The sequence below is a fragment of the Rhinatrema bivittatum genome, chromosome 1, assembly GCF_901001135.1.
Source record: "Rhinatrema bivittatum chromosome 1, aRhiBiv1.1, whole genome shotgun sequence".
In the NCBI taxonomy this organism is placed as follows: domain Eukaryota; kingdom Metazoa; phylum Chordata; class Amphibia; order Gymnophiona; family Rhinatrematidae; genus Rhinatrema; species Rhinatrema bivittatum.
In genome coordinates, this window is record NC_042615.1 from 187,665,878 (window position 1) to 187,692,635 (window position 26,758).

Consider the following 26,758-nt stretch of genomic DNA (forward strand, 5'->3'; position numbering starts at 1 on the left):
TTTTGACACACTGAGCGCAAAAGGTTGGCCATCACTGTCCTAGGGTTTTGTTGGTATTTGGTTATTTTTATATATATATATATATATATATATATATGAGAATGAGGCAAAGCTCCATATTTTGGACTGTACACGTGCGCTAGACTACTACAAACAGCGCACTCATTCACCTGACAGACCTTCAAAGCTCATTTTATCGTTCAACCCGAACATTCGGGAATTCCTGTAACAAAATGCACTTTATCTACGTCCAATCGGACTGTATTCAGTTTTGCTATCAAAAACTATCACAAGCACTACCTCCGAATCCACAGACACACCAACTGCATGTCATTACAACCCGATGGCCCATCTACATAAGGTTCCTATTATAAGCCTCTGTAAAGCGACAGCATAGTCATCACTGCGCACTTTCACATCCCATTACTGTTTCGATAAACAAACTATGGATGATGCACTAATAGGACGGACTATCCTACGGCAGAGCACATGTTTCTCACATACACAGCCTTCATAGGAACTGTCCACCTCAATCTCCTGTATTGAGCGAATATACCAAATTACACACATTACCAGCTCAATACTTCAGTTGGGGACTCCCAGACAGCATGGCTAATTCAGCTGCTTATCTACGTGAAAATAGCAAGTTTGCTTACCGTAAACGGTGTTTTCCGTAGATAGATGAATTAGCCATGCTGACCCGGCCGCCTCCCCGGACAGTTCAAGCATATCTTCTTTGCTATGATACTGACTGAGGAGCCTGAGGTGATCCTGTCAGGATACAGCAGGGGAGGGAGTGCCTAACTAAAAGATTTACCTAGACTTTGAGAGCTCCACCACCTAGTGGCATGGAAGACGTACCCAGACAGCATAACTAATTCATCTGCTATCTACGGAAAACACCGTTTACGGCAAGCAAACTTGCTCTTCCTTCCTGTGGCTTTAGTGTTTCTGCATTCCTATCTTGTGGTTCTTTGTCCTTCCTCCATGTCTTCCTACTGTTCCACCTTGCCTCCTTCCCTTTGGATTGACTTCTCAGCTTGACCTTGGTTCAGATCTCCGGTTTGTCTTCGTTTGGATTCCTGGCTTGACCTAGGACGTCTTCTCAACCACATTGCCTTCTGCCAGCCTTGTGACTTCTGCTTGCTCTTTGTCATACAATACTCCATCTGCCCTTGACCTTGACCCACTGTTGTGTCTGCTGCCTACCCTGACCTCTGATTGGACTGTCTTTGCTTTCTGCCTGCTGGCCACAACCTCAACCTAAGGGGAGGGGAACAAGGGCTGGTATTGGTGAAGTTCCTGTTAAGCCTCTGCTCCAGCCATCTGTTTGCCAATGATGAGGACCTACAGGGTTCCTTCCTGTGGGAAGCATCAACCTCACCCCGGTCCAAGGGTCCACTTCTGCAACATTCCTCCCCTGTTCCAGGCAGTGAAGCTAGCATTGCCCTCTCCTCCCAGACACACGGTGAGTCAAAAGCTCCAAGCGAGAAGACTCCAAAAAGGCAGAAATCAGAGTTGAAGTCTCATTCAATACATGCGACACAGGCTTCGAAGCAGGCCGCATTGGGGCCTGCGCCACTGATGCATAATGCACTCAAGGATCATGGTATGTTGGCTCATAAGTCCGTGCCAGAGAAGATGTCTTAGCCGAAGCATCCTGTGCCGGCAATCCTGGTGTCTATTTCTTCTGAAGTGCTCAAAGTCTATAGTGTTGGGCACCTCTCCTCCGATGAAGCATGCTGCGAAACCAGCTTGTCCATAAGCCCTGAAGCCATAAAAATCCCAGACCTTCCTTGCCCGGAGCATTACTCCAAATCTCCTTCCAGTGTGTTAAGACATTCTTCTCCTGGAGCATAGGGGCATTGTACAATTTCACTGTCTTTCTCAACACATTTGTCAAGGCTCAAAACATCCTAGCGAATGACTCCTGCGGCGACACCCACTCATTCCTCAAGGCAATCCCCAATGCAGGAGAATTGGCATCGGCGCTACAGAAGGCCCGACTTGGACATCTTGGCAACGGTGCTACCAGTGCCATATAGACACATACCCATTCCGGAGCAAACACTTCGCTATCACCACCTATCCGTACCATGCTGATTGGTCACTTGATGTCTCAAAGGTTACATCTGGAGGAACCCCAGCCATTCTGCTCCATTCTTCTTCTGTCCTTGTCACTTTGCTCTAAGGACTGGACGAATCCATTCTTGTCCTGGAGGAGGACACAGAGCCCCCTTCACCAGCGAGGGAAATGTAATCATCTGTAGAGCAACTGACAGACCTAGTCAAGTCCTCCTTTGTAGCTTTTCCACCATCCTTGACAACATTACTTCCGCCGGATACATGTCCTTCTTTGCTAATCCGATTGCTGTCGGTGGTTGTGCTAGAGGTTCCTCCCTCTCACCTCAAGGGAACTCGTCAGCACGCATTTATCATGGGAAAGACCTGCCCCGATCCAACTACCAACACCTGCTTCTCTAACTTTGCTGGCCTCCCCATGATCCCGCTCTCCTTCACCGACATATTCTGGAATCCACTCCCAGGGAGAGTCCCCAAGTAGTTCTACGGGGATCCTGTCAAATCCACCTCCAGTTCCACCAGATCGCAACTCTCCACCTGAGGGTTTGACACATTCAAAGTTCTTGGAAAAGATGGGGAGATCTTTGAATGTTCTTGTACATAAGGAGCCTGATCCGCATATGGTCGTATTGAACATCTTGCACATTCTTGATGTCCCTTCTGAACCGGTGGCCCAACATCCCCATCAAGAACATTTTCAGGGTGGCGACATGGTCTTCATTTTTCTCCGCCCATTATTGCTTGGACAAACAAATGGAAGTGGACAGCACTGTGGGAAGAGCAGTGCTGTTGCAAGTCCTTCAATTGTAGTCTGATCTCCACATTAGGAGGATGGGTTGTCAGTGGGAAAAGGGGAATTGGATTCAGACAGCAACCAACGAGGGCCCCGATGTTTATGGTTTGGGGAACAAATAAACATGGGAGTAACTTGCTGATGAGGCTTTAACTACCCTTAATCACTAAGCCTGATTTTTTTTGATGCAACTCCAACATTGTTCTCTGCTTCCACAGCAAGGGTTAAGGGAAATTGGATTCAAACAGCATCTAAGGGCCCTGACTTTTATGGTCTGAGAAACTGATAAGAATGGGGATAACTTGTACAGTGCAGCAGATACTGGCATAAACATAAGCTTGCTGGGCAGACTGGGTAGATCATTTGGTCCTTTTCTGCCGTCATTTCTATGTTTAAAAAAAAAAAAAGTTTATCATTTGGCTTTGCACCTGTTAGCTGGGGACTCCCCAAGATAATGGCTTATTCAGCTTGCTTTATAACTGAAAAAGCAAATTTACTTACCTTAAATGGTGTTTTTTTGTAGATAAGATGAATTAATCATGAATTACCTGCCTGCCTCCCTGGAGATCAGATGGGATTCCTTCTTGCAGCTACATTCACACTGAGGTATCTCAGAGGCAATGGTCATGCAGGAAAACCTGCACATGTTCAGTAGAACAAAAGCTCTACGAGCTAGGAGAGGTCCAATTTTGTGCCACCAAGGGGACATTACCTAAGACCATGGCTAATTCACCCTGTTATCTACAGAAAACACTGTTTACAGTAAGCAAACTTGCTTTTTCAACTAACATATTTGCTTGAATTGAAAGTCAGCCTTCTTACAAGTTAGGCCTATAAAAGCTTCCAAATAGAAAGCTGAAACTAATATATCACCCAGACTTTTAACTTTAAACAGTATTGGAATTCTTGATCTTCTAAATTGATCTACCAAACAAAATTTAACTGAAAAAACCCAGCAGCTTCTAGAAACATATTCCCAATACCCAGTATCTCTGACTTTGAGTTAAGACAAATCACGCAGCATGAAATTCTAATTTCTTCTTTGGCTTTGTGTCATTCATGCTTCTATGAAAATCTGCAGTGTTCAACTATTGTATGATTTTATTATTACAGTATTCGCCAAACATTGCATTAGAGGCCTATATGATAAAGGCCATTGGTTTCACTGGAATGACCTGCACCGTATTCCAGAAAGTTGCAGCATCGGATCGGACAGGGCTTGCTGATTTTGGGAGAAGAGATCCAGATGGAAATCTAGATAAACAGCTGAGTTTTAAGTGCAATGTTTCAAACACGCTTTCTAGCGTGGCTCTAAAGGTATGACTCTCAGTATGTTAGGAACATGGCATGAATGCTACAGTTATTTGCCCAAGTAATTCAAAATAAACAAAGCCAATAATGAGTGTTTCTGCATTATTATCCATCATTTGGAGTTATGCACTTAGAAAAAAGTATGATAATAAAAATGGACTGATTATTGGATCTTGATTAAGGTGGGCAAAATTCAGTGCCAGTATTTTGTTTCATGATCATGCCTTTTTTTTCAGTTCATTTTTCAACTCGAGTTTTTTCAATAATTGGGCACAGTTATATATTGACTAGCCAAACTAATTTCTTTATTTAGAAGTGATATATACACCAGAACTATTTTTTTTATAGGTGATGCACATAGAAAAGAATTAACCTACTTATATATTCACAAAGCTGTATGCACATTAGGAGATAAATCTCAGGAAAAGGATCTTGGAGTCATTGTAAACAGTAATGGAAATTCTCAACTCAGTGTGCAGCAGCAGCCAAAAAAGCAATACAGAATGTTTATCGATTATTTGGACAGAATAGAAACCAAAATTGAATGCATAATGCCTCTGTATAGATTCATGATGCAATATCCTGCTTGACCTCGGAGAACCTCCGAGGTCAAGCCGATTGGCAGACCTCACACAAGGGTGACGACCTCCAATGGAGCCTGGTGTGGAACTTTGATCTCAAAGATCCTAGCTCTTTCAAGTGCTGTACTGAGCATGTGCAGCTGTAGCCATTTCCCTGCATCCCAGGCAGAGCCCACCAGTCTTTCTTTTTTCCCTAAGCCGTGTGGTCGCGTTTCAGCTTTATTTATTTATTTATTTAAAATCTTTTCTATACCATCGTTAAGCCAGTTGCCGTCACAACGGTTCACAATAAGGCACATAATTTCAAACTTAAATGTGTTGAATTATATTAACTAAACAGGTGCCAAATACTGTAACATAGTTTCATATTAAATATTACTTAGTGGTTGTGATAAGTCATGTCTACTTTAAGTATATCGACTATAAGATAAATTAAAACTTAAGTCTGGTCGTCTGGTCTGGTCTGGTCCTCCACAGTTTTGCTGTGGAGTTGCATCAGCTGTTTTTTCTAACAGAACCTTTGTGTTTTATTTTTTCCTTATGTATCTTTCGGTAGTTTGTTTATTACATTTTTTCTCCCTTTCCTGGTTTCTCTGCCAGCTGCGTGATGGGCGCAGTGCACTCTGTAGCCTGGCAGTTGCTTTTCCTCTTCCCTTTAATAAATAATGCTGTACCTGCAGCTTATTAGCATTGTCCTCTTATTTAATTTGTCTGTTTTTTGTGCCTCTGTTGGTGTCTTGTCAGATTTGTAGTATGCATTTTGTGTGGTCTGAGTAGGTTTCTAGCCTAGGGATTTGCCTGAATTCCCATTCAGGCAGGAGTTTCATGACGCTTCATCTGACTGCTGGGCATCGATAGAAGCTCAGACAGTGAAGGACCAGGACCAGAAAATTCCCATGGGGAGGACAGCTTATCCTCACCACACCTCAGGGAACTAGTCACCATGGGCCCAATTTATTCCTACCTCTGCCTCCCTGGATGACATAGCCTCCCCTTCTACTTGTCAACTTGCTCTGGCACACCTGAAATTGGGTGCCCGTGCATATCTGTGCCAGAGCACCGATGGTCAGACATGGGAGAGTAACCCAGCAGAGCTAGGGCCTCTCAACGTCAACACCATCGAGTGCCATGGGTGCAGTTGACACCATCGAGCACCAACACATGAGTACCATGGGTGCCATCTACACCATTGATGCAGTTGGGCGCCATGGATCATGCCCATGGATGCCATCGAGCACCAGAGGATGCCATGGATGCCATCAAGTGCTTGGACACTACCAAGTGCCCTAGGACCATGGATGCATCGAGTGCCATGGATGCCGTCAAGTGCCAGGGGGGAGTTTATCTATACCCGAGGGGTGTTGTCAACGCTGTTGAGTACCATGAATGCCATCAAGTGTGCTGGATGCCATGGACACAATGGATGCTGTCGAGTGCCATGGACACCATTGACATTGTTGAGCGCCATCCACGCCATTGAGCACCTTGGGCACCGGGGAGCCCTATGAGTGTCATCAAGCATCATTGACACCATCAAGTGCTGAGGGTGCCATGGGGACAATGCCCTTGAAAAGGGCAACCATGAAAATGCCATTGTCTGAGCACTGTGGGTGTCCTTAACATTTTCAAGATCTTAGAGTATCTAAGCGGCATGGGTGCCGCCGAATGCTACCAAAGCCATTGGCACTGTGGAGTGCCTGGGTGCCAAGGATGTAGGTGTCGCTGTCGTTGCCATTGGTGTTGTGAGCACTTGGGGCTCTGTAGACGCCAGGGGCACCATACAGGATATCAACAGAATCAGACACTCGACACGCATGCTGGTATATGCCTTGAAATCTAGCTATCTGGGCCAAGCACACCAGTGCAGAGGCTACTGTTCGCCATCGGGACCCATCGACAAGAGGCGCCTCAGGCACCATCCAGTACCCTTGAGCGTCTGGCATCAATGAGTGCTATATGGCACTGATGGTAACAAAGCCACTGCACAATTCATGATGATCAGCTCCTTCATAGTGCATTGCTACAGGCACTGAACAGCTTTGTACCCAATCCAGACCCGTGGCATGAAGCATGCCGCAGCATAGACATGGGCTGCTGTGCCAACTGGCACTACAACGGCAAACACATTTGCACCACCGACAGCATGATGAAGCACCGCTGCATGTGTGCAAGGTATTGCAATTTCAGGATAGCACAATTCCTTGGTGCTCTCTGATGTGTATCTCCCTTCTTGTGACGGAAGGCTTTATGTGCTTGTGCACCACATTCACCAGTTTACCAGGTTGTCATTGGGTTTTCAGGTGAGAATGCACTCTATTTGCACTGCATTCGGGGTGAATACTAAGAATGTAGTGTTGCACGCCGGCCAGGGCGTCCCTGCACCTGGTTGCATAGTCTGTTGTGCTACCTATACAGCCTCTAGCGACTGGCTATATCGCCAATAGAGCCTTATAGGTCGGCGACTGTCCCATTCTCATACGGAAAGTAGGGGGTTCCAGTATCGGGACGACTTCATTAAAGTTATGCTTTTCATCCCCCTCAAGGATTGGAGGTATGGCTAATATAGTGACGGCAGAAAAAGACCAAATGGTCCATCCAGTCTGGCCCACAAGTTTCTTATGTAGTAACTGCCACTCCATGCAGTTTACCCCCATGTGTTTTTGTAAAGGGTAGAAATATTTACAATCAAAACCAAGCATCTATCAAACTCATAACAAAATTACTGCTATCAACTTTTTTACTGGAGAGCAGCCTTCTTGATAATTCAGACAATGCTGTTTGAATGTGTTTTGCTTTTGAATTTTGAGAAGCAACCTTAGTAGGCTCCCTCTCATTGCCTTGTTTTCTACTCACGGAAGGGGTTGTTTTCACTTCCCCGTCTTTGGGTGGGCTTTGCTCCTGAGTGACTGCTTGCTCCTCAACCACTTTCTATATCCTGCCAGATTCAAGAGCCCGTGAAGGAGGAGCACTCATTCTACCGTTTTATTACTGTGCATCAGAGATGCTTTGTGGCATGCGGAGAGCTGTCCCGAACTTGGGTTCGCTATAGTGCTGTGGATTACCTCTTGTGAGAATCTGTTCCCTAGCAGCAGTTAGGGATTTCTCCCACATGGGGGAAGTGCCTCTTCTGATACCTGTTCAGCACAATCTGCATATTTTCACTTTGTGACTACATTTGGGTAATATTCTATGAGGAGAGGATTTCATGTATCAGAGGGTGAGTGATGTGGCAAAAGAGGCCATAATCTTCTCCTTTTTCAAGTATTCCTCTGTCTGTATGTTCATTGGTTGACATGATGGTCCTTGTCCATGCAACTTCATATGCTACAAGGTTATTAGGTTGGTAAACTAGTCATCTTTGGCAATAGGCTTTGATTCCTATGCCAGGTTTGTGAGAGGAAGACCTTTTCTAGTTGACAAGACATAGATGTGATAGGGTAGATGAAACTCCATTTACAGAAGAGGCTGTATGGGAAGCACTAGGAAAACTGAAAATGGGAAAGGCCGTGGGGCCAGATGAGGTACATCCCAGGATACTAAGGGAGCTCAGAGATGTGCTGGCGAGTCCGCTGAAAGACCTGTTCAATAGATCTCTGGAAACGGGAGTGGTGCTGCAAGATTGAAGAAGAACAGTGGTGGTCCATTTCACAAGAGTGGTAGCAGAGAGGAGGCTGGAAGCTACAGGCCGGTTAGCCTCACCTCAGTGGTGGGAAAATTAATGGAAATGCTGCGGAAGGAAAAGATAGTGAACTATCTGCACTCTGGTGGGTTGCTGGACCCAAGGTAGCATGGATTCACCAGGGGAAGGTTCTGTCAGAGAAATCTGATATTTTTGATTGAGTGACTAGAGAAATGGATCAAGGAAGAGAGCGCTCTATGCGATTTACTTGGATTTCAGCAAAGCTTTTGATACGGCCCCACATAGCAGGCTCATGAATAAAATGAGGAGCTTGGGAGTCTGTGCCAGTGGAGTGGAGTGGATTACAAACTGGTTGACTAATAGGAGATAGCATGAAATGATAAATAGAACTTCCTCTTAAGAGAGAACAGTGTTAAGTGGAGTGCCACAAGGACCTTGTTTTAGGACCGGTTCTGTTCAATATCTTTGTGAGCAACATTGCAGAAGGGATAGAAGATAGTTTGTCTATTTATGGATGATGCTAATATCTGCAACAAAGTGGACACATCTGAAGGAGTAGAGAAAATGAAAAGTGATTTAAGAAAGCTTGAAGAGAGGTCAAAGACTTGGCACCTGGGCTTCAGTGCCAAGAAGGGCAGAGTCATGCATATGGGGTGCAGTTATCCAAAAGAAATGCATGTGATGGGTGGTGAAAGACTATTTTATACAGACTGGGAGAGGGAACTTGGGGTAATAGTGTCTGGCGAACTGAAGGCAGCAAAGCAATATGACAAGGCGATAGCTAAAGCCAGAAGAATGCTGGGCTGCATAGAGAGAGGAATAACTGGTAAGAAAAAGGTGATAATGCCATTGTAAAGGTCCTTGGTGAGGCTGTACCTGGAATACTGCGTTCAGTTCTGGAGTACATATGTCAAAAGATAGAGACAGGTTGGAAGCAGTTCAGAGAAGGGCGACCAAAATGGTGTGGGGTCTGTATAGGACTTCTTAAGAGGAGAGGCTGAAGGATCTAAATAACTCCTGAAGAGAGGATGTGCAGGGGAGATATGATGGAGACCTTCAGATTGACAATCCTCAAAACTTTTCCATTGGAAAGCGAACAGTAGAACCTAGGGGGTCACGAAAACTCCAGGGGGAATGACTCAGAACCAACATCAGGATATATTTCATCATGAAAAGGGTGATGGATGCCTAGAATGCCCTTCTGGAGGAGGTGGTGAGGACGAAAACAGTAAACAAATTCAAAATGGCATAGGATAAACTCTATGGACCCCTAAAGGCTAGAGATGGAAATGAAAAAAAGGATGAATGGGGGTAACCTGCATGGAGCAGCAGCTTCTTCCCCTGTCAGAAGGCATGGGGAAGAAGCTGCTGCTTTCATGATTTTGATGCAACTGCAACATTGCTCTCTGATTTGTCGGCGGGGAAGGGAATTGGATTCCGATGACAGCCCAGTGCTGGGCACTGAATTTTATGGTCTGGGATACTGATACGCAGACATTAGGGAAAAAGCGCAGGACTGCTTCTTCGGCCAAGTCCAAAAGCAGCATTATTTGAATCATCAAAAAGGCTGCTCACCCTCTAAAAATGTTGCTAGCAGTAATTTTGTTATGGGATTTTGACAGCTGCTTGGTTTTGATAGTTACTACCCTTAACATAAGGCTTGAGGGTCATCAGCATGCAGTTGCTGTTCCTATCTTTAAGAGAAATATAAGGATAGTCTGCAAGGACCTGCAATTAGTACCATAAGAAACTTGCTGGGCAGACTGGATGGACCCATTGTGTCTTTTTCTGCAATCATTACTATGTTACTGTGTGAATAGCCTGTTCTGCAGGTCAGACTAAATCTAATTTGGTACCCTCAAGGTTCCTGGGTCGGTGCAGAAGTCCTGTTTTTCCACTGGGGCAGGCTGTTGCAGCATTCCTGTTTTCGTCTCTCCGTGGAAAGGCTTTCAAATTTTTTCCTCAGGATGTTCTCGTCCTTGCCTGGAATCTAGGATTAGTACTGCCTCTTGTTGACTGAGAGGAAATTGGACCTATGGGCTGCCTCATCCTCTGTGCCAGCTCCCTGACTGGATCAGCAGAGGGTTAGTATAGTTGGGGTGTCTCCCAATATCAGTTTCTACAGCCTAGAGTGTATTTCTTTCTCCTGCAGCCTCTGGGTCTGCCTCCTTGTATTCTTCACTCTTTCTGACATTTAAGATGTATTGATCCACAAAGGAAATGCTAACTTTGGTTTTATTTCCATGCTTTCTTCCTGAGTCAATAGATTATACTGCTCACTTCAGCAGTCATCATCTACTTGTTGTTCAATAATTAAATCCAGATACATGGGATCCAGTTGTATTGCAGCATCTTCAACATTTAATTGCTACATTCCTCAGAACCCATGAGATTTTAATAAGTTTAATTCAGGAGGTAGTGCATGCACATAGATCTCATGCATATTCATTAGGGATATTCTGAAAAACCAACTGGCTTGGGGGAGGGGGGCTTAGCACCGGTTTGAGCACCCCTGATCTAGGCTGTGCATAGTACTCTGTGTGCATAAATATTTATGGTTTAATTTACTTTTTAAGTGCTCCTAGGCGCAGGAGTGGGGTGGGGTCCTTCTCCAAGGATGCAGGGAAAGGAGGTGGTCTTTGACAGAACATATGCTGCATTGAAAGGAGTGTGGGAATACTTTCTCAGCACTGCTCAGCCTGAGCGGCAACAGCCTCTCAAACCCACCCTCTTAAAGGCTGAGAGGTGAGCTGGCAGCTTTTCTAATTTACAGTGATCCAAGTGCTGCTGCCCGAGAGCCCCCTGTACCTTTAAAGGGAAAGATTTGACAAGGTACTACCACTCACTCAGGCTGAATGGTGCTTGAGAGAGTGCTCCCAGGACAGCGGGGGCATCCGTAGGAAGCTGCCTAATGGATTGGCTAATATAATTTTCTTAGTGATTGTTAGCATAATGCACCTTGCTGTCTGCATCAAGACTCTATGTTGCCAGCAATTTCATTACGAAAATATTTGAATTTTGCAATAATAAAAATGTGCCATTATGGTCATTTTATATCTCTTTACTCAGCATAGGGTTGTTTTGGTTATTTTGGGTATTATTTCCAAATATAAATTATGCAGACAAGAAACGAGGTATTTTATATTTTAATTTTTTGTTTTCAGAACACTATTGTGGAGGCTTCAATCCAGCTGCCGTCTGCCCTTTTTTCACAGAAGATGAAGAGAGAAATAAGGCCAGTTGACGATTCTATCTACAAACTTCAGCTGATTGCATTCCGTAATGGGAAGCTTTTTCCTGCTACTGGGAATTCCACACATCTTGCTGATGATGGGAAGCGACGGACAGTAGTTACACCCGTCATTCTTGCCAAAATAGGTTTGTTTCTATGTGCATTGGTTTAATGAGTACTAAAACTGTGTTCTGTTTCAGCTATTTGCATAAAAGAAAAATGAATGGGTTTTTTTTGACCTAGCAGTTTCCTCCTGCTCCTTTGACAGCTTCCAGCCAATCGGACCCAGCCTATACTGGGGCAAAGCACCATGAGTATTCATTCACAGCCACCTGGGGTTTTTCCCATTTTTATGCATGGAAGTAGAAAATATATAAGGTAATGCCTTTTTATTGGACTAACTTAATACATTTCTTGACTAGTTCAATAAAAAGATATCAGCTTAGAGTTTTTGTTTTTTTTAATTTTTGTTAACCTTTATTTCCATGCTTTTAAGTGGACTTAACACGGCAGCCACATTACTTTACCCTATCTTTATAAGGTGAAGCCTAGTCTGTGGCTGGAGGCCACAGATCATGCCGCTTTCCAGAATCCAGTATATGTGCACCCTGAACGTGGTCACTAGCTATTGCCATTACAGGATGACCAAGACTCCTCCTTCCCTTGGGAGCTCTGAGCATTGCCTCTGAATCATTCCCAGCTCTAGTTGGCCAGAGGGGCAGAAGCTAGGCTTGGGAATTTAGCCCAGATCATTGAGCGATCAGGTTGGCCCTTAGATTAATTTATGTTTGCAGATATATTATTTTGGAAATAAACAGTTGAACATAAAAGTTTTGTGGGTTAGCATATCCTGGTTTTTGGTCACCAACTATATAGGGGTGGATTGGAATCATAAAGGCATGGGTTTTAATGTTACTTGAATAATGTGTACTATGGGGATTGGAGATGTTGGCTGTTACCACAATATAGGAATGTTTTAAAATTGGTTGGTTTAATTATTATCCTATTTATGTTAGTTATAGTTGAATGTATTAGAAATATAAATGTTTTGATTGTACTCTGCCTTGTGGGCTTATAGTGGACTGGTGTGTTATCAAATGGATACAATAAACAAAATGTACATTCCATTGACAGTCATAGGAACATCTTGAAGTACCCAGTCCCATTGTGTGTAATCTCATTCCCAACCCACACTAGTTATATCTAATTGCTGTTACAAAAAGGTTCTATAACTGACTTCAGAATGTTGCAGCACATAACAGTATACTAATCAGACCCTCTGTTTCTTGCTGCAGAGATCCCACTTGCCAGCATCTATTAGTGCATGCCCTACCAAGCCATTAAAAAGCCTAAAATGGATATTTTGACATTGTGCATCTTGGATAGTTTTAGGTTTACAGAGTGACCATAGAAACACAGAAATACAACAGCAGAAAAAAAACATATGGCCCATCCAGTCTGCTTATCTAATTTATCTAGCCCTTACAATTCACATCACTACCTCAAAGATCTCCTCCCCCCCACCCCCGCATTTATTCCATGCTTTCTTGAATTCAGATACCATTTTTTCTTCACCACCTCCATTAAGAGGCTGTTCCATGAATCCACTACCCTCTCTGTAAATAAATATTTCCTAAGATTACTCCTGAGTCTACCCTCTTTCTATGACCCCTTGTTCTAGAGCCTCCTTTCTATGGAAGCTTTTGAGATATTTAAATCTCTTTCATATCTCACCTTTCCTCTAGGGTGTACATGTTTAGATCTTTGAGTCTATCACCATATGCTTTAGAACAAAGACCACTGAGGTGAGATTGGCTTTGCCTGCGGGAAGGAGCCCTGCAGATTCTCATCGTCAGCAGGCGGACCCAGGCAAAGCAGAGACCAGTCAGGTCCTTCATCTTTGCCAGTTCTCATTCCCCTTGCATTGAGCCTTTGGGTTCAGCAGCTGGCAAGACTTGGCGAGGGCCTCTGCCCATGACTGGAGACATGGTCCAAAGCCCCAGGTTAGGGTCATAGGTAGGCAGCAATCAAGCATATCCATAGACTCAGCAAGGGTCAAGGCAGGCAGCAATCAGGCCTGTCCAGAGTCCAGGCAGAGGTGAAAACCAGGCATCTGTCCAAGGAAGAGGAAAATGAATAGGGCTGAGGCAGGTTGGGCAGGCGAGGTAGGAACAGGCTAGGCAAACGAAGGCTAAATAAGCTGGGAAGCAACACACTACTCAAGGTAGCTGGACCTGTTACTGAGGCAGGGAATATCAGGGAAACTACCCTAATATAAGGCAGTACTGGTGACATCATCACTATGGGCCATGGGGACTTTCCTGCCACAGTCCCTGATGTCGGGTGCGCACGCGCTTAAGGAGTGGTGTGGCACATTGAGGTTGGTGGCGACCTGCCATGTGGTTTTCGACATGTTGGCGGTGTTTCACTGCATCAGGAGACAAATTGGCTGGCACAGCCACAAAGATAAGGGTAGCGATCCTTTCTAGCTTTTGCTGTAATTTTATCCACCTGTTTGGCCACCTTAAGATCATCAGGTGCAATCACCCCCAGATTCCGCTCCTCTTTTGTGCTGAGAAGAATTTCACATCCAGTACTGTACCTTCCCCTTGGGTTTTTGCAGCTTAAATGCATTACTCTGCATTTTGTATCATTAAATCTTAGCTGCAAATCTCTAGACAATTCCTCAAGCTTCACTAGATCTCTCCTCATGTTTTCTACACCTTTCTGGCTGTTTACCCTGTTGCAGATTTTGGTATGATCAGCAAAAAGACAAACCTTTCCCTGACAATCTTTCTGCTATGTCACTCACGAAAATGTTGAAAAGAACCAGTCCCAGGACTGATCCTTGAGGCATACCACTAGTAACAACCCCCTCCTCAGAGTAAACTACATTTACCACTAACTTTTGTCGCCTTAGAGTAGTTTGTAACCCAATTAATCACTTTAGATTTCATACCAAGGGCGCTCAATTTATTTTTAAGTTTCCTGTGTGGAATCGTGTCAAAGGTGTTACGGCTATGGCTGCTGTGCAACCGCCTCACCACCATGGGTCCCTCTAGAGCTGGCTCTCCTGACAGGCCCAGTCTATCTCCCTTCTCCTCTCTATGTTCTGGGCTTTCCCTTATAACCCTGCCTGACAGTTCCCTCAGTGCTTCGGCATCGAGCTCGCCTGGGCTCCCTGCTCTAGCCTTCCTTGCTTGCTGTGCGTGTGGTCCTTTGACCTTGCTTTGCCTAGCCTTGCCTTGCGTGGCCTTCGGGCCTTCTGCCTTGCCTTGCCTTGCCTTGCGTGGCCTTCTGCCTTGCCTTGCCTTGCCTTGCGTGGCCTTCGGGCCTTCTACCTTGTCTTGCCTTGTCTTGCGTGGCCTTTGGGCCTTCTACCTTGTCTTGCCTTGCCTTGCCTTGCGTGGCCTTCGGGCCTTCTACCTTGCCTTGCCTTGCGTGGCCTTCGGGCCTTCTACCTTGTCTTGCCTTGCCTTGCCTTGCGTGGCCTTCGGGCCTTCTACCTTGCCTTGCCTTGCGCGGCCTTCGGGCCTTCTGTCTTGTCTTGCCTTGCCTTGCCTTGCCTTGCGCGGCCTTCGGGCCTTCTACCTTGTCTTGTCTTGCCTTGCCTTGCCTTGCGCGGCCTTCGGGCCTTCTACCTTGTGCTGTGTATGGTCTTCGGACCTTCTGCCCTGCCCTGCCTTGCTTACTGTGCGTGCAGTCCTATGGGCCCTCTGCTCTACTGTCTGTGTGTGTTTGGCCTACGGGCTCTCTGCCCTGCTTACTGTGTGTGGCCTACGGGCCTTCTGTGTGGGTGTGGCCTATGGGCCTTCTGACCTGCCTTGCCCCGCTTACGGTGTGTGGCCTATGGGCCTTCTGTGCGTGTGTGGCCTACGGGCCTTCTGACCTGCCTTGCCCCGCTTACGGTGTGTGGCCTACGGGCCTTCTGTGTGTGTGTGGCCTACGGGCTTTCTGACCTGCCTTGCCCCGCTTACGGTGTGTGGCCTACGGGCCTTCTGTGTGTGTGTGGCCTACGGGCCTTCTGACCTGCCTTGCCCCGCTTACGGTGTGTGGCCTACGGGCCTTCTGACCTGCCTTGCCCCGCTTACGGTGTCTGGCCTACGGGCCTTCTGTGTGTGTGTGGCCTACGGGCCTTCTGACCTGCCTTGCTCTGCCTCCTGCCCTGACCCAGCCTGAACCTAGACACTGCTATCTGCCGCCTGCCCTGATCCAGCCTGAACCTAGACACTGCTATCTGCCGCCTGCCCTGACCCAGCCTGAACCTAGACACTGCTATCTGCCTCCTGCCCTGACCCAGCTGGGACCCAGACCCTGCTAACTGCCGCCTGCCCTGACCCAGCCTAGACCCAGACACTGCTACTTGCTGTCTGCTCTGACCCAGCCGGGACCCAGACACGGTTTCCATCCATCCCTGTCTCTCTCCACCTGGAGCCACCCTTTTGGGTGGTGTTCACTACCCCTGAACTCAGCCCAAGCGTAACAAAAGGCCTTACTAAAATCCAAGTACATTACATCTAGTGCTCTCCATTGATCCAACTTTCTGGTCATCAAATCAGAGAAATTAATCAGATTCGTCTGACAAGATTTACCTCTAGTAAAACAATGCTGCCTCAGATCTTGCAATCCATTGGATTCCAGACACCTCACTATCCTCTGTTTTAGCAATGATTCCATTAATTTGCTCATCACAGAGATCAGACTGGTCTATTGTTCCCAGCCATGTCTTTAATTCCACTTTTATGAATAGGAACACATCTGCCACTCTTCAGTCCTCCAGAACTACTCTTGACTCTAAAGAAGCATTAAAAAAGTCAGCCAGTGGAGCTTTCATGACTTCTCTAAGTTCCCTTAAAACCCTAGGCTGTATCCCATCCTGTCCCATCGCTTTATCTACTTTGATTAGTCAGCTCCTCACAAGCACACTGTTTTGAAAATCGATTGAGTTTCACCTCATATTAATCTTATTTGTTTTATGTGGTCCTACTCCAAGCCCTTGAACACCAAACAGAAGTATTTCTTAGGCAATTTTGCTTTTTCTTCATCAGCCTCTATATATACATTCCCTTCACATCTGAGTCTCTCAATACCACTTTTGCACTTCTTTCTATCACTAATATATCTTAAAAAAAAATTCTTGCCCCCTTATTTTTCCACTTTGTATTATTATAAAAATGTCATTTCGAACCTTGTAATGATTCGAAATCTGTTCTAAATCTTCTTCATACAAAAGCTGCAAGTTGTGATCCACCAGCTTCCTGGCAGATACTACAGATCTTCTTATTCCAATATTACAAGCCGCAAAAGAATGTAGAAAGCATTTACCTTGATTACCTTACAATGCATACTATGTTTCCTCCAGAACTTCTGTCGTAGCCATAGGAGTCAGAAGGCTAAAATGGCTTTGAGCCTCTGGCCTTCATGAGGACGTTCACAAAAAGCTGGTTGATGTTTCATGCATAGGAGATAATCTCTTTGGAGATAAGGTGAAAGAAAAAGTAGATCTCATTAAGATCACTGCCTTAGTAGATCTCATTAAGATCACTGCCTCAGTAGATCAACCATCTACAAATCTTGGAGAGCTGCTATCAAAGCTGAAGCTGCTCAGAGTGAGACTTGGTACTTGCTAAACAAGTGGAATTGCTCTAACTTGCTTAACTAAGCTATTTTTATGCTGGGAAGTTTTATTAATTGTGCCTTTGTAGTCTGTTTCTTTCTGTTTGAGAACATGATAGAGCTATTACCTGAATTGTTTTCCCCATCCTTCCCATCTCTCTCTACCTGCCCCTCACTCTCAATTTCCATTAACCCCTGTCTCAAATCTATATTTATAGACTTGCCCAATTAAGATCCTGGAATAAAATTTACATAATAGATGCCAGCTAGTACTTTGAACAAATAAGTGCAATATAAATCCCCACTCAAACTTGGTATATAGAGTACTGCCCGATTAAGTGGGCTGGAAAAATAATTATGCCCAAGAGTATTAATTAGTTACCATACACAAATAAGTGCAAAATTAACCCTCATGAGCACTAGCATGGACATGTACCTCCATCTCTGTCTTTGTGAAAAATCCTTTAAACTTTTAACTTTAAAGTTACCTCGCTGCCTCAGCAGCCCCAAATAGCACTTTTCAGTGCTATTTGGGGCCAGATTAAGTGGGTTTAAATACTTATTTGTGGCAGGAAAATGTCCATTACAGATGGCTACAACCTCTGCTATCTTTGCCTGCGTCCAGAACCCAACCAAGCCATTTGTTATAATTATGGATGAATGTCCCCGTGAACACAAGTCCAAAGCCTAGAAAATGGAGTGAACTGCGTAAGTCTCTGAGAAGCCACAGTCTGTTCTCATCCTGAAGTGCAGCCTCACTGGGAATAGAATTGAGCACTAGCGCCTCTAAAATATCTCCTGTCACTAGAATAGACCAAATCTTCGTGATTGAATAAACAAAACCACCATGCGTTGAAGAAATGGAAGTGCCACTCTGCGGACCCGCCAGAAAAACAAACATCAAAGAAGCATAGAGGTCTGAGTATACCAATGTCATTGACACATGATGCATCAGTGCCATTACTACATAAGGTCCCAGCACCATGGATGCAAAAGTCTGCAATGCCTTTGCTCATTAAACCATTGGAAGCATTGATGCATCATACCGCAAATCTTCCTGTGCAGCTATACATTGGTCAAGGAGCAGAAGAATAGGATTCATATTCCTCTATGAATTTCTAGAACACGTTCACCAGCAAAATATCTGTCACAGTGTCTGGCTAGAAATACCAGATCCTATTTGCTCTCTGGTGCCTCTTATATCCATTCGGCCTCCAGTTCAAAATCTGCAAATTCCAGAAGTTATGCAAGATTCCATTCACTCAAGGTTAGAGCATCAGTCACTTGACCAAGTAGCAGAGTTGGTGAGAGTTTTTTAAGCCCAGTGGCTAAAGATAAGAGTACCATGCAACCTTTCCTTTCCAGGATGTCATCTTTTCTTCCATGCGAAGGAATTCCAGCATCCGCAATTCATATGGATTTTCCATCAGATTCCCCCCCCCCCCCCCAAGGTGTTTCTAGACCACAGTATTGCTTGCAACAGACTCTAGCCACTCTGAGGATGTCCAGGAGTCCACTCCTCCGAGGCAACCAAGGGTGTCTGGTCAGTCACTAGATTTATCATTGGAATCCTGGATCAGTGTTCCCTCCAACCCACTTCCACAGCCTCCTGAATACTCATCTCCACTGGAAGTCTTTTCCTACTCCATGTTTCTGGACAAATTAGGCAAAATCCTTGGCATGAATGTATGTAAGGACAAAGATTCTCGTACTGATGTCTTGGATCTCTTCCAAGATCTAGAAGCTCCAGTGGACTCAATACCTTTTCAGATTCATCATATCCTGCAAGATTTACAAATGAGAATGTGGGGAAAATTCCACTTCCTGTGCACCAATAGCAAGGATCTTGACCTCAAATATAGAGTTCAAAAATCCCCAGGTTTTGAAATAGTACAATTACCCCATCAATCAGTAGTGATAGAATCAGCTCTTAAAAGAGAAAAGAAAACAAGAATATATTCAAATGCACCACCAAGAAATGATCCCAGGCTATTGGAAAATTTTAGCAAAAAGCTGTTTCAAAGTTCCATGCATGGATCACAGCTAGTCAGTTCTACATGGCTCTGTAAGTATATGATTGTATGCAAGAACTGAAGCCTTTTCTTCCAACCAGCTATGGTGGAATTGCCTGCCCTCAGCCACTATTGGATACCGAAGAGTGTACAAGCCATTTTCTTCAGTCTGTCTATAGGGCATTCAATACCATCTGAAGCTCCTTGTTGAACTCCATTGCAGATCACCACATAGCCTGATTGAGAGCCAGTACCCTATGAGATGATGTCCACAAGAAGTTGGCAGACATGCCCTGTCTGATAACCTCTTAAGAAAAAAGCTCAGAGAAACAGTGACTCAAATAAAGGAACTATACATGGTGGTGCAGTCCCACTCCATGAGAATGGAACAGTAGTCTTCTTCAAGGCATACCTTCTTGATTTTAAAAGACATTATTTCTAGAGATGCCATTTCTGGCAATTCCAGCAATACCGGATACCATCCCTACTTCCACAGCAACAATAATTTCTGACTCACACTTAACAATGGGGTGGATTTTAAAAGGCGCGCGAATAGCCTACTTTTGTTTGCGCTCCAGGCGCAAACAAAAGTACGCTGGATTTTAGTAGATACACGCGGAGCCGCGCGTATCTGCTAAAAACCTGGATCGGCGCGCGCAAGGCTATGGATTTTGTATAGCCGGCGCGCGCCGAGCCGCGCAGCCTACCCCCGTTCCCTCCAAGGCCGCTCCGAAATCGGAGCGGCCTCAGAGGGAACTTTCCTTTGCCCTCCCCTCACCTTCCCCTCCCTTCCCCTACCTAACCCACCCACCCGGCCCTGTCTAAAACCCCCCCTTACCTTTGTCGGGGGATTTACGCCTCCCAGAGGCGCGAGCGGGCCTCCTGCGCGCCGGGCCGCGACCTGGGGGTGGGTACGGAGGGCGCGGCCACGCCCCCGGACCGCCCTGGGCCGTAGCCCCGCCCCCGAAACGCTGCCGACACGCCCCCGAAACGCCGCGACGACCGGGCCCACCCCCCGACACGCCCCCGACATGCCCCCCTCGGAGAACCCCGGGACTTACGCGAGTCCCGGGGCTCTGCGCGCGCCGGGAGGCCTATGTAAAATAGGCTTCCCGGCGCGCAGGGCCCTGCTCGCGTAAATCCGCCCGGTTTTGGGCGGATTTACGCGAGCAGGGCTCTGAAAATCCGCCCCAATGTGAACACCATTAACCAAAAGCAGTGCAATTAGCCAGCCTGGACCTAGTTTTTGACCACTTTTCAGACCCAGCAACTATCTTTTCTAGTAGGGGGAAGAATCTATCGCTACCTGGAAGAGTGGTATAAAATCATCAAAGATCGCTGGGTTGTCAAGATTGTGGTGTCTGGATACTGCTTGCTTTTCTCCAGGCTTCCAGCACGTTACTGCTTTTCCTGTAATCTGGATCCATTTCATTTGATGTAACTCTGCCAGGAGGTGGACTTTCTCCTCAAAAAGTAGGCTATAAAACCAGTTCTTCCCCATCTCCATGGCCAGGGGTTCTACTCCCACCATTTCCTCATCCCCAGGAATTCTGGGGGAATTAGACCAAGCCTGAATAAGCATATACTCTGGGAAAAATTCAAAATGAATTGCTTCCACTCAAACCTCCCTTTCATCCAGAATGAGGAGTGGATATGCACTCTAAATCTAATAGATGCTTATGCTTACATTCTCATCCACCCCTCCCTTTGGCAATACCTGCTCTTCGTAGTGGATTCTTCTCACTATTATTAAAAAGTGCTCCCTTTTGGCTTCTCGGATGCCACTGGGTTATCCAGGTCTTCCCTTGTACAACTGGTTTGTGATGGGGCATTCTAACCTCTCTGGAGAAATCAGTATGACTCTTTCAGTTGCTTGTCATCCTCATGAATTTTGAAAAATTGACTCTGATTCCCTCCCAGAAAATCAAGTTAATTGGGATGTCGATAGATTTTATGCAGGAGAGAGCTTTCCTTCCTTCAGATCGAGCATAAACTCCCTACGCATTGGCTCAAAGACTGCTGAACACAGATCAATCAACTTCCAGAGAGCTGCTGGTGTAAGATTTGTGAACCCTTGTGCTGCAGTAAGGTTGGATCAACCTACAGGGAAGGCTCCATAGGTCTTCACAACAGCTGGCAGATCTACCCTGGACAGAGACGGATCAGCAGCTTCACCTATACTAACCCCTTTCCCCTCAGGTTGAGCACTTGGGTTCTGGGGACCAGCAGGTCTTAGGCAAGAATCTTTAAGAAGGAGGCAAGAGCGCAGGACCAGTATCAGGCTAGAGTCAGAGGAGAGCAGCAGACTAGAAGGGTCAGTGCCCAGACAAGGGTCAGTGGTGGGTGGCAGGCAAGAATGGTCAGTATCTGGACAAGGGTCAGAGGCAGGCTGCAGGCAAGAATGGTCGAAGTCCAGGCAAAGTTCAGATCCAGAAGACAGTTCAAAAGCAGGCAGAGTAGACAAGGAGGAGGACCAGCATGGAAAGGCAGGAAGGAATGCAAGGGCTGGATGTAACGAGACAGGCTGGGCTGAAGAGACGAGACAAGTACATGACCAGGAGATGCAGCAACTTGCACTTATTCACACCATGAAAGTGACCCATTGCTGATGCGTCTGTTTGTTGCGCGGCTGGGGTTTCAATATCCAGCCTTGTGACATCATCTCTGAGCACTGGTAGCAGAGGTTCCAGCCGCGGGGCCTTGAAGAGTATGTGCATGCCTATGGATAATCCTGGGGGCAACATGGTAGTGGTGTTCTTGCTGCCATAAAGAGGAATATGGCATTGGCAGGTCCCAGCGTGATTGTGCTGGCTCCTGGGGATGTCCCGTGAGCCAGCAAATGTAACAGCTGGTGGTTCTTGGTCACATGGCAGCAGCAATCGACGATATATCGCTGACCCAGCTGCGCATATGTCTCCTACAGTGGGGCCATCATTTCCAATAGGACTAGCTAACTTCTCCCCTAACGATTTTATCAGGAATGAAACAGGAATTAAGTTGGTGGCTGGACCCTCTTTATTCTACAGGAAGAGCTCTACTGTGTCTAGCTCCTCACCAAGTAACCTTAGTAACGGATACCTCCACAAAGGGCTGGTGGGCCCATACAGGCCCTTTTTTAAACAAGGGATAATGCCATTCCAGGAGAAACAATTTCAGATCAGTTTCCTTGAGTTGAGAGCCTTAGTCTTACATCCCAGACAATCTAGGTACATGGAAACAGTACTAGCAGCCCTCGTCAATGAGGTTAGTTTGGTCCCGGACAAAGATAAAGCAGCTATTCTTGTGTGTCTGGGTATGAGTGTCACATTCGACACAGTTGACCATTAACCTTTACTGAATCAGTTACACGATGTTGGTATACGCGATCAGGCTCTAAACTGGTTTAGATCTTTTTTAAAAAATATATTTTATCAAGTAGCTTGGAACTCCACAAAATCCTTACCACATCTTTTAAGTTATGACATTCCTCAGGGTTCTGTGTTTTCTCCTATTTTTAATTTATATCTCATACACTGATACAGAGCATTGTTTTTACAAATACTTTCATGCAGACTATATTCAGATTGTTACAAGTTATGATTCTGGATCTTCGGATACTTCAATTAACTTTAACTATTGTTTGACAGAATTAGCAAATTGGCTTAATCTGTCTAAACTCAAAAGTTAACCTTAGCGAATCAGACTCTGTCATTTATCAGGAAGCAGGTTTCTAGCCCACTCTCAGTACCAGCTATTGCTAACAATACCATCCAGATTAAAGATGTTATTGCTATACTGGGTAAAAATCTAGACTCATCATTGAACCTTTGTGCATATAACCAGTGTGATACAGAAGTCCTATTTCTTTCTATGATTCATTCACCGGGTTTGACCTTTATTGGACATCTAATTTAAACGTTCTCACTCATTCTGTCATCTTGAGCCATTTGGATTATTGCAATTCTCTACTTCATGGTCTTCACTTCAAATCAGATCAGAAGACTCCAAATGCTTCAAAATACAGCAGCTAAGGTAATTTTCAGTAAAAAGAAATATGACCATGTTGCTCCTCTTCTACAGGCTCCTAGTTTACATTATGCATCCAGTTCAAAATAGAATATCTCACCTTTAAGGCTTTATGAAGGGAGAATTCCCCATATTTGGCTTGCCTTATTCTTACTTACCACCCTACATGTTTAATTTGTTCCTCTCAGCAGAATCTTTTGGTTTTACCTTCACCCAGACAGATAAGGCTGGAAAGAATGAGAAATCAGTTTTTCCTTATTTAGTTCCCAGCCTGTGGAATTCCTTCCCTTTATCATTATGTGCTGAGAAAGATTATCTGAAATTTAGGAAATCTAAAAATATTTGTTTATCAAAGCTCTTCTTGCTGATTGTTGTTTGCTTCTTAGCTTTCAGAACTTTTATCTATACTTTCATTGTTTTATTTTTTTTATGGTTATTTGTTTGTGTTTTAGTTTAGTTATAATATATTAGTTTTAATTCTTTCATTGTACGTCACTTTGAACATAAGAACTTAAGAAATTGCCATGCTGGGTCAGACCAAGGGTCCATCAAGCCCAGCATCCTGTTTCCAACAGAGGCCAAAACCAGGCCACAAGAACCTGGCAATTACCCAAACACTAAGAAGATCCCATGCTACTGATGCAATTAATAGCAGTGGCTATTCCCTAAGTAAAATTGATTAATAGCCATTAATGGACTTCTCCTCCAAGAACTTATCCAAACCTTTTTTGAACCCAGCTACACTAACTGCACTAACCACATCCTCTGGCAACAAATTCCAGAGCTTTATTGTGCATTGAGTGAAAAAGAATTTTCTCCGATTAGTCTTAAATGTGCTACTTGCTAACTTCATGGAATGCCCCCTAGTCCTTCTATTATTATTCGAAAGTGAAAATAACCGAGTCACATCTACTCCTTGTAAGAAATGTGACCAATCAAGAAATAAACTAAACTAAATAAGGTATGCCCTAACAACATTCTCTCACCACCTTCAAGGGAAAAGAGCATTTTCTTTCAAACAAGTAACCATGTTGTATGTGAACATACAAGGTGGTACAGGATCTTGGACTTTGCCAAAAGCGATTAAAAAAAAAATATGGAAGTGAGCATGCAAACATCAAGCTATACTACAAGCAGTCTACCTTCCTAGAATCTCCAACACATTGGCAGATTGCCCTGGCAGAATCTTTCATCCATACAAATGGTCCCTTCAGCAATCAAGAAACAGACTGTTCAGTCTCTGAGAATTTTCAAAAATCAACCCATTTGCATCAGACCAAAACAGAAATTTGAAACGTTTTGCTCCACTCTTCCCAGTAAACTCGGATCCAATCAGGATGCTTTTCTGTTGAAGTGTAATACAGATCTCATGTATACTTTTCCACCAGTTCCACTAATGGCCAGAATGGGGCAAAATGTGCTATTCTAGTTCAGCTCTCCAGCCATGCTCTGATTTATGTCGGGCCAGACCCATACTTACTAACTTAATAAGAGGGATGTCTGTTTCACCCGAACATTCCCTCCCTCTGCCTGATGGCTTAGATGTTGAATGCTCAATGATAAAAGAATTGTCCTTACTTAAAGAAGTTGAGGACATAATAGAGTCTACCAGAAAACCATCAAATAGAAGAGTTTGCAATTTTGTTGAAAAGGTTTGTCACATGGTGTCAAGACAGCAGCTCATATTCCTTTGCATGCAAACCAAGAGTTACTGATTTATCTTCTTGTGCTTTCTGATTCAGCCTAACATTGTCCTGGTACAACTGATAAAGCCATCCTTTGAACATTTGGAGACTGCTTCTCCCAAGTTTCTAACATGGAAAATAATATTCCTTGTAACAGTAACCTCAGCCAAAAGAGTCAGCAAACTTCAGGATTTAGTTCATTCTTTACCCACCCAAGTTTCTATTAAAGGTTCTGTCATCTTTCCATATTAATCAAGCCATTATGCCACCCATTTTCTTCTCAAGGCCACATGCCATGAAGGTGAGAAAGCCCTTCATTCCTTGGCATCTGAAACAGCTTGGCTTACTACAAAAAAGCATCACAGCTTCATCATCAAGCTACCCAACTGTTCATCTCTTATGATCCCAACAGACTTGGAATAGCAATGGCCAAATGTACATTATCCAAGTAGCTAGCAGGCTACATCAAAGCTCATCAAGTTAGAACCATGGCTTATCAGTAGCTCATCTCATAGCTTCTTGAAGACATTTGCTAAGCTGCCAAGTGGTCTCCAGTTTACACCTTTATGTCCCATTACTGTCTGGACAATCTCTCAAAAATTGACAGTAAATTTGAACAAGCAGTTTTACAAAACCTGTTAAACCCAGTAGTTTAGTTTCGCAGTTGGGAACTGGGTAAGCTTGGGACTCCTCGCATGTTATAGCTAACATAGCCCTGCTTATCGATGTGAAAAAGCAAGTTTGAGTACAGTAAATAGTCTTTTTTTCTGTTGATGACCAGGATGAATTAGCCATACTAAATACCCGCCTGCTTCTCTGGAGAGTCAACTAGCTAGCTAGAATTAGCTCTAAAATTGACTGAAGGGGCTGACGAGGCAATGCCCAAGTGGGAATGCCCATATGTGCTCAGTAGAGCTTGAAGCTGTATTAGCTGTACAAGAGAGAGGTCCACATAGTGCTGCTGGATGACGTCACCCATATGTTATGGCTAATTCATCCTGCTATCTACAGAAAACACAGTTTATGGCAATTAAACTTGCTGTCTGAGGATGTTTTCTCATATTTTAAAAAGGAGAGAGCATGAAGATTCAATTAACTGGCATTAAAACTGTGAAACATGAGACTCCTGAGCAATTCCTGCTGTTTCAACCTAGTATTTATCTTATAATTATTAAATATTAGTATAACAAAATATAGTTCAGTAAAATAAATATTGTAAAATGCTGGACTGGTTAAATACCAGATTTTAATGTGATAACTTGTATACAATTTCAAATGAAATTGAAGCATTTAGTATTGGCTTTGTTGTTGCTTTTTTATAACAGATGGTCTAAACATGAAAGCTCAGAACATCCCCATCAATGTAACATTGCGTCGCATTGCCCATGGAACAGACGCTGTTGCAGCATGGTGGGATTTTGATCTGCTGAATGGACAGGGGGGATGGAAGTCGGATGGCTGTCATATTGTCTCCTCTGATGAAAATATTACCACCATTCAGTGCTACTCCCTTAGTAACTACGCTGTGCTAATGGTATGAAAGGCTCTTTAATCCTGTTACAGAGGTTTGCAATAATGTTTTGTTGTCTGAATTGATTGAAAGTAACTTTTGCAGTAAAATGCAAAGAAAGCTAACATCTGTAAGAGACGAAGGTATAAATTTGAAATATTGTTTTTAGATTTTTGTAGTTCACATGTTGAGATGAAGGGTACAAAACAGTTTGAGTACATTCAGTTGTGTGCGAATAGGTACTTCTGGTCAAATTGTATGTTTTCAATGAATCTCTTCATGAACAGAAGT

General features: G+C 44.4%; 1 protein-coding gene across 3 annotated transcripts in view; it reads left to right on the forward strand.

Moving 5' to 3' along the window:
- Window positions 1-26,758, forward strand: part of ADGRA3 (adhesion G protein-coupled receptor A3) — a 462,035-nt gene that overhangs the window by 307,701 nt on the left and 127,576 nt on the right. For 2 of the 3 annotated variants that reach the window (XM_029590282.1, XM_029590290.1), the window contains 3 exons: window positions 3,989-4,192; window positions 11,572-11,785; window positions 26,283-26,491. In XM_029590282.1, coding sequence (XP_029446142.1) covers window positions 3,989-4,192; window positions 11,572-11,785; window positions 26,283-26,491 — 627 coding nt within the window. The remainder of the gene's footprint in view (window positions 1-3,988; window positions 4,193-11,571; window positions 11,786-26,282; window positions 26,492-26,758) is intronic. The other variant, XM_029590300.1, reaches the window with a different exon arrangement.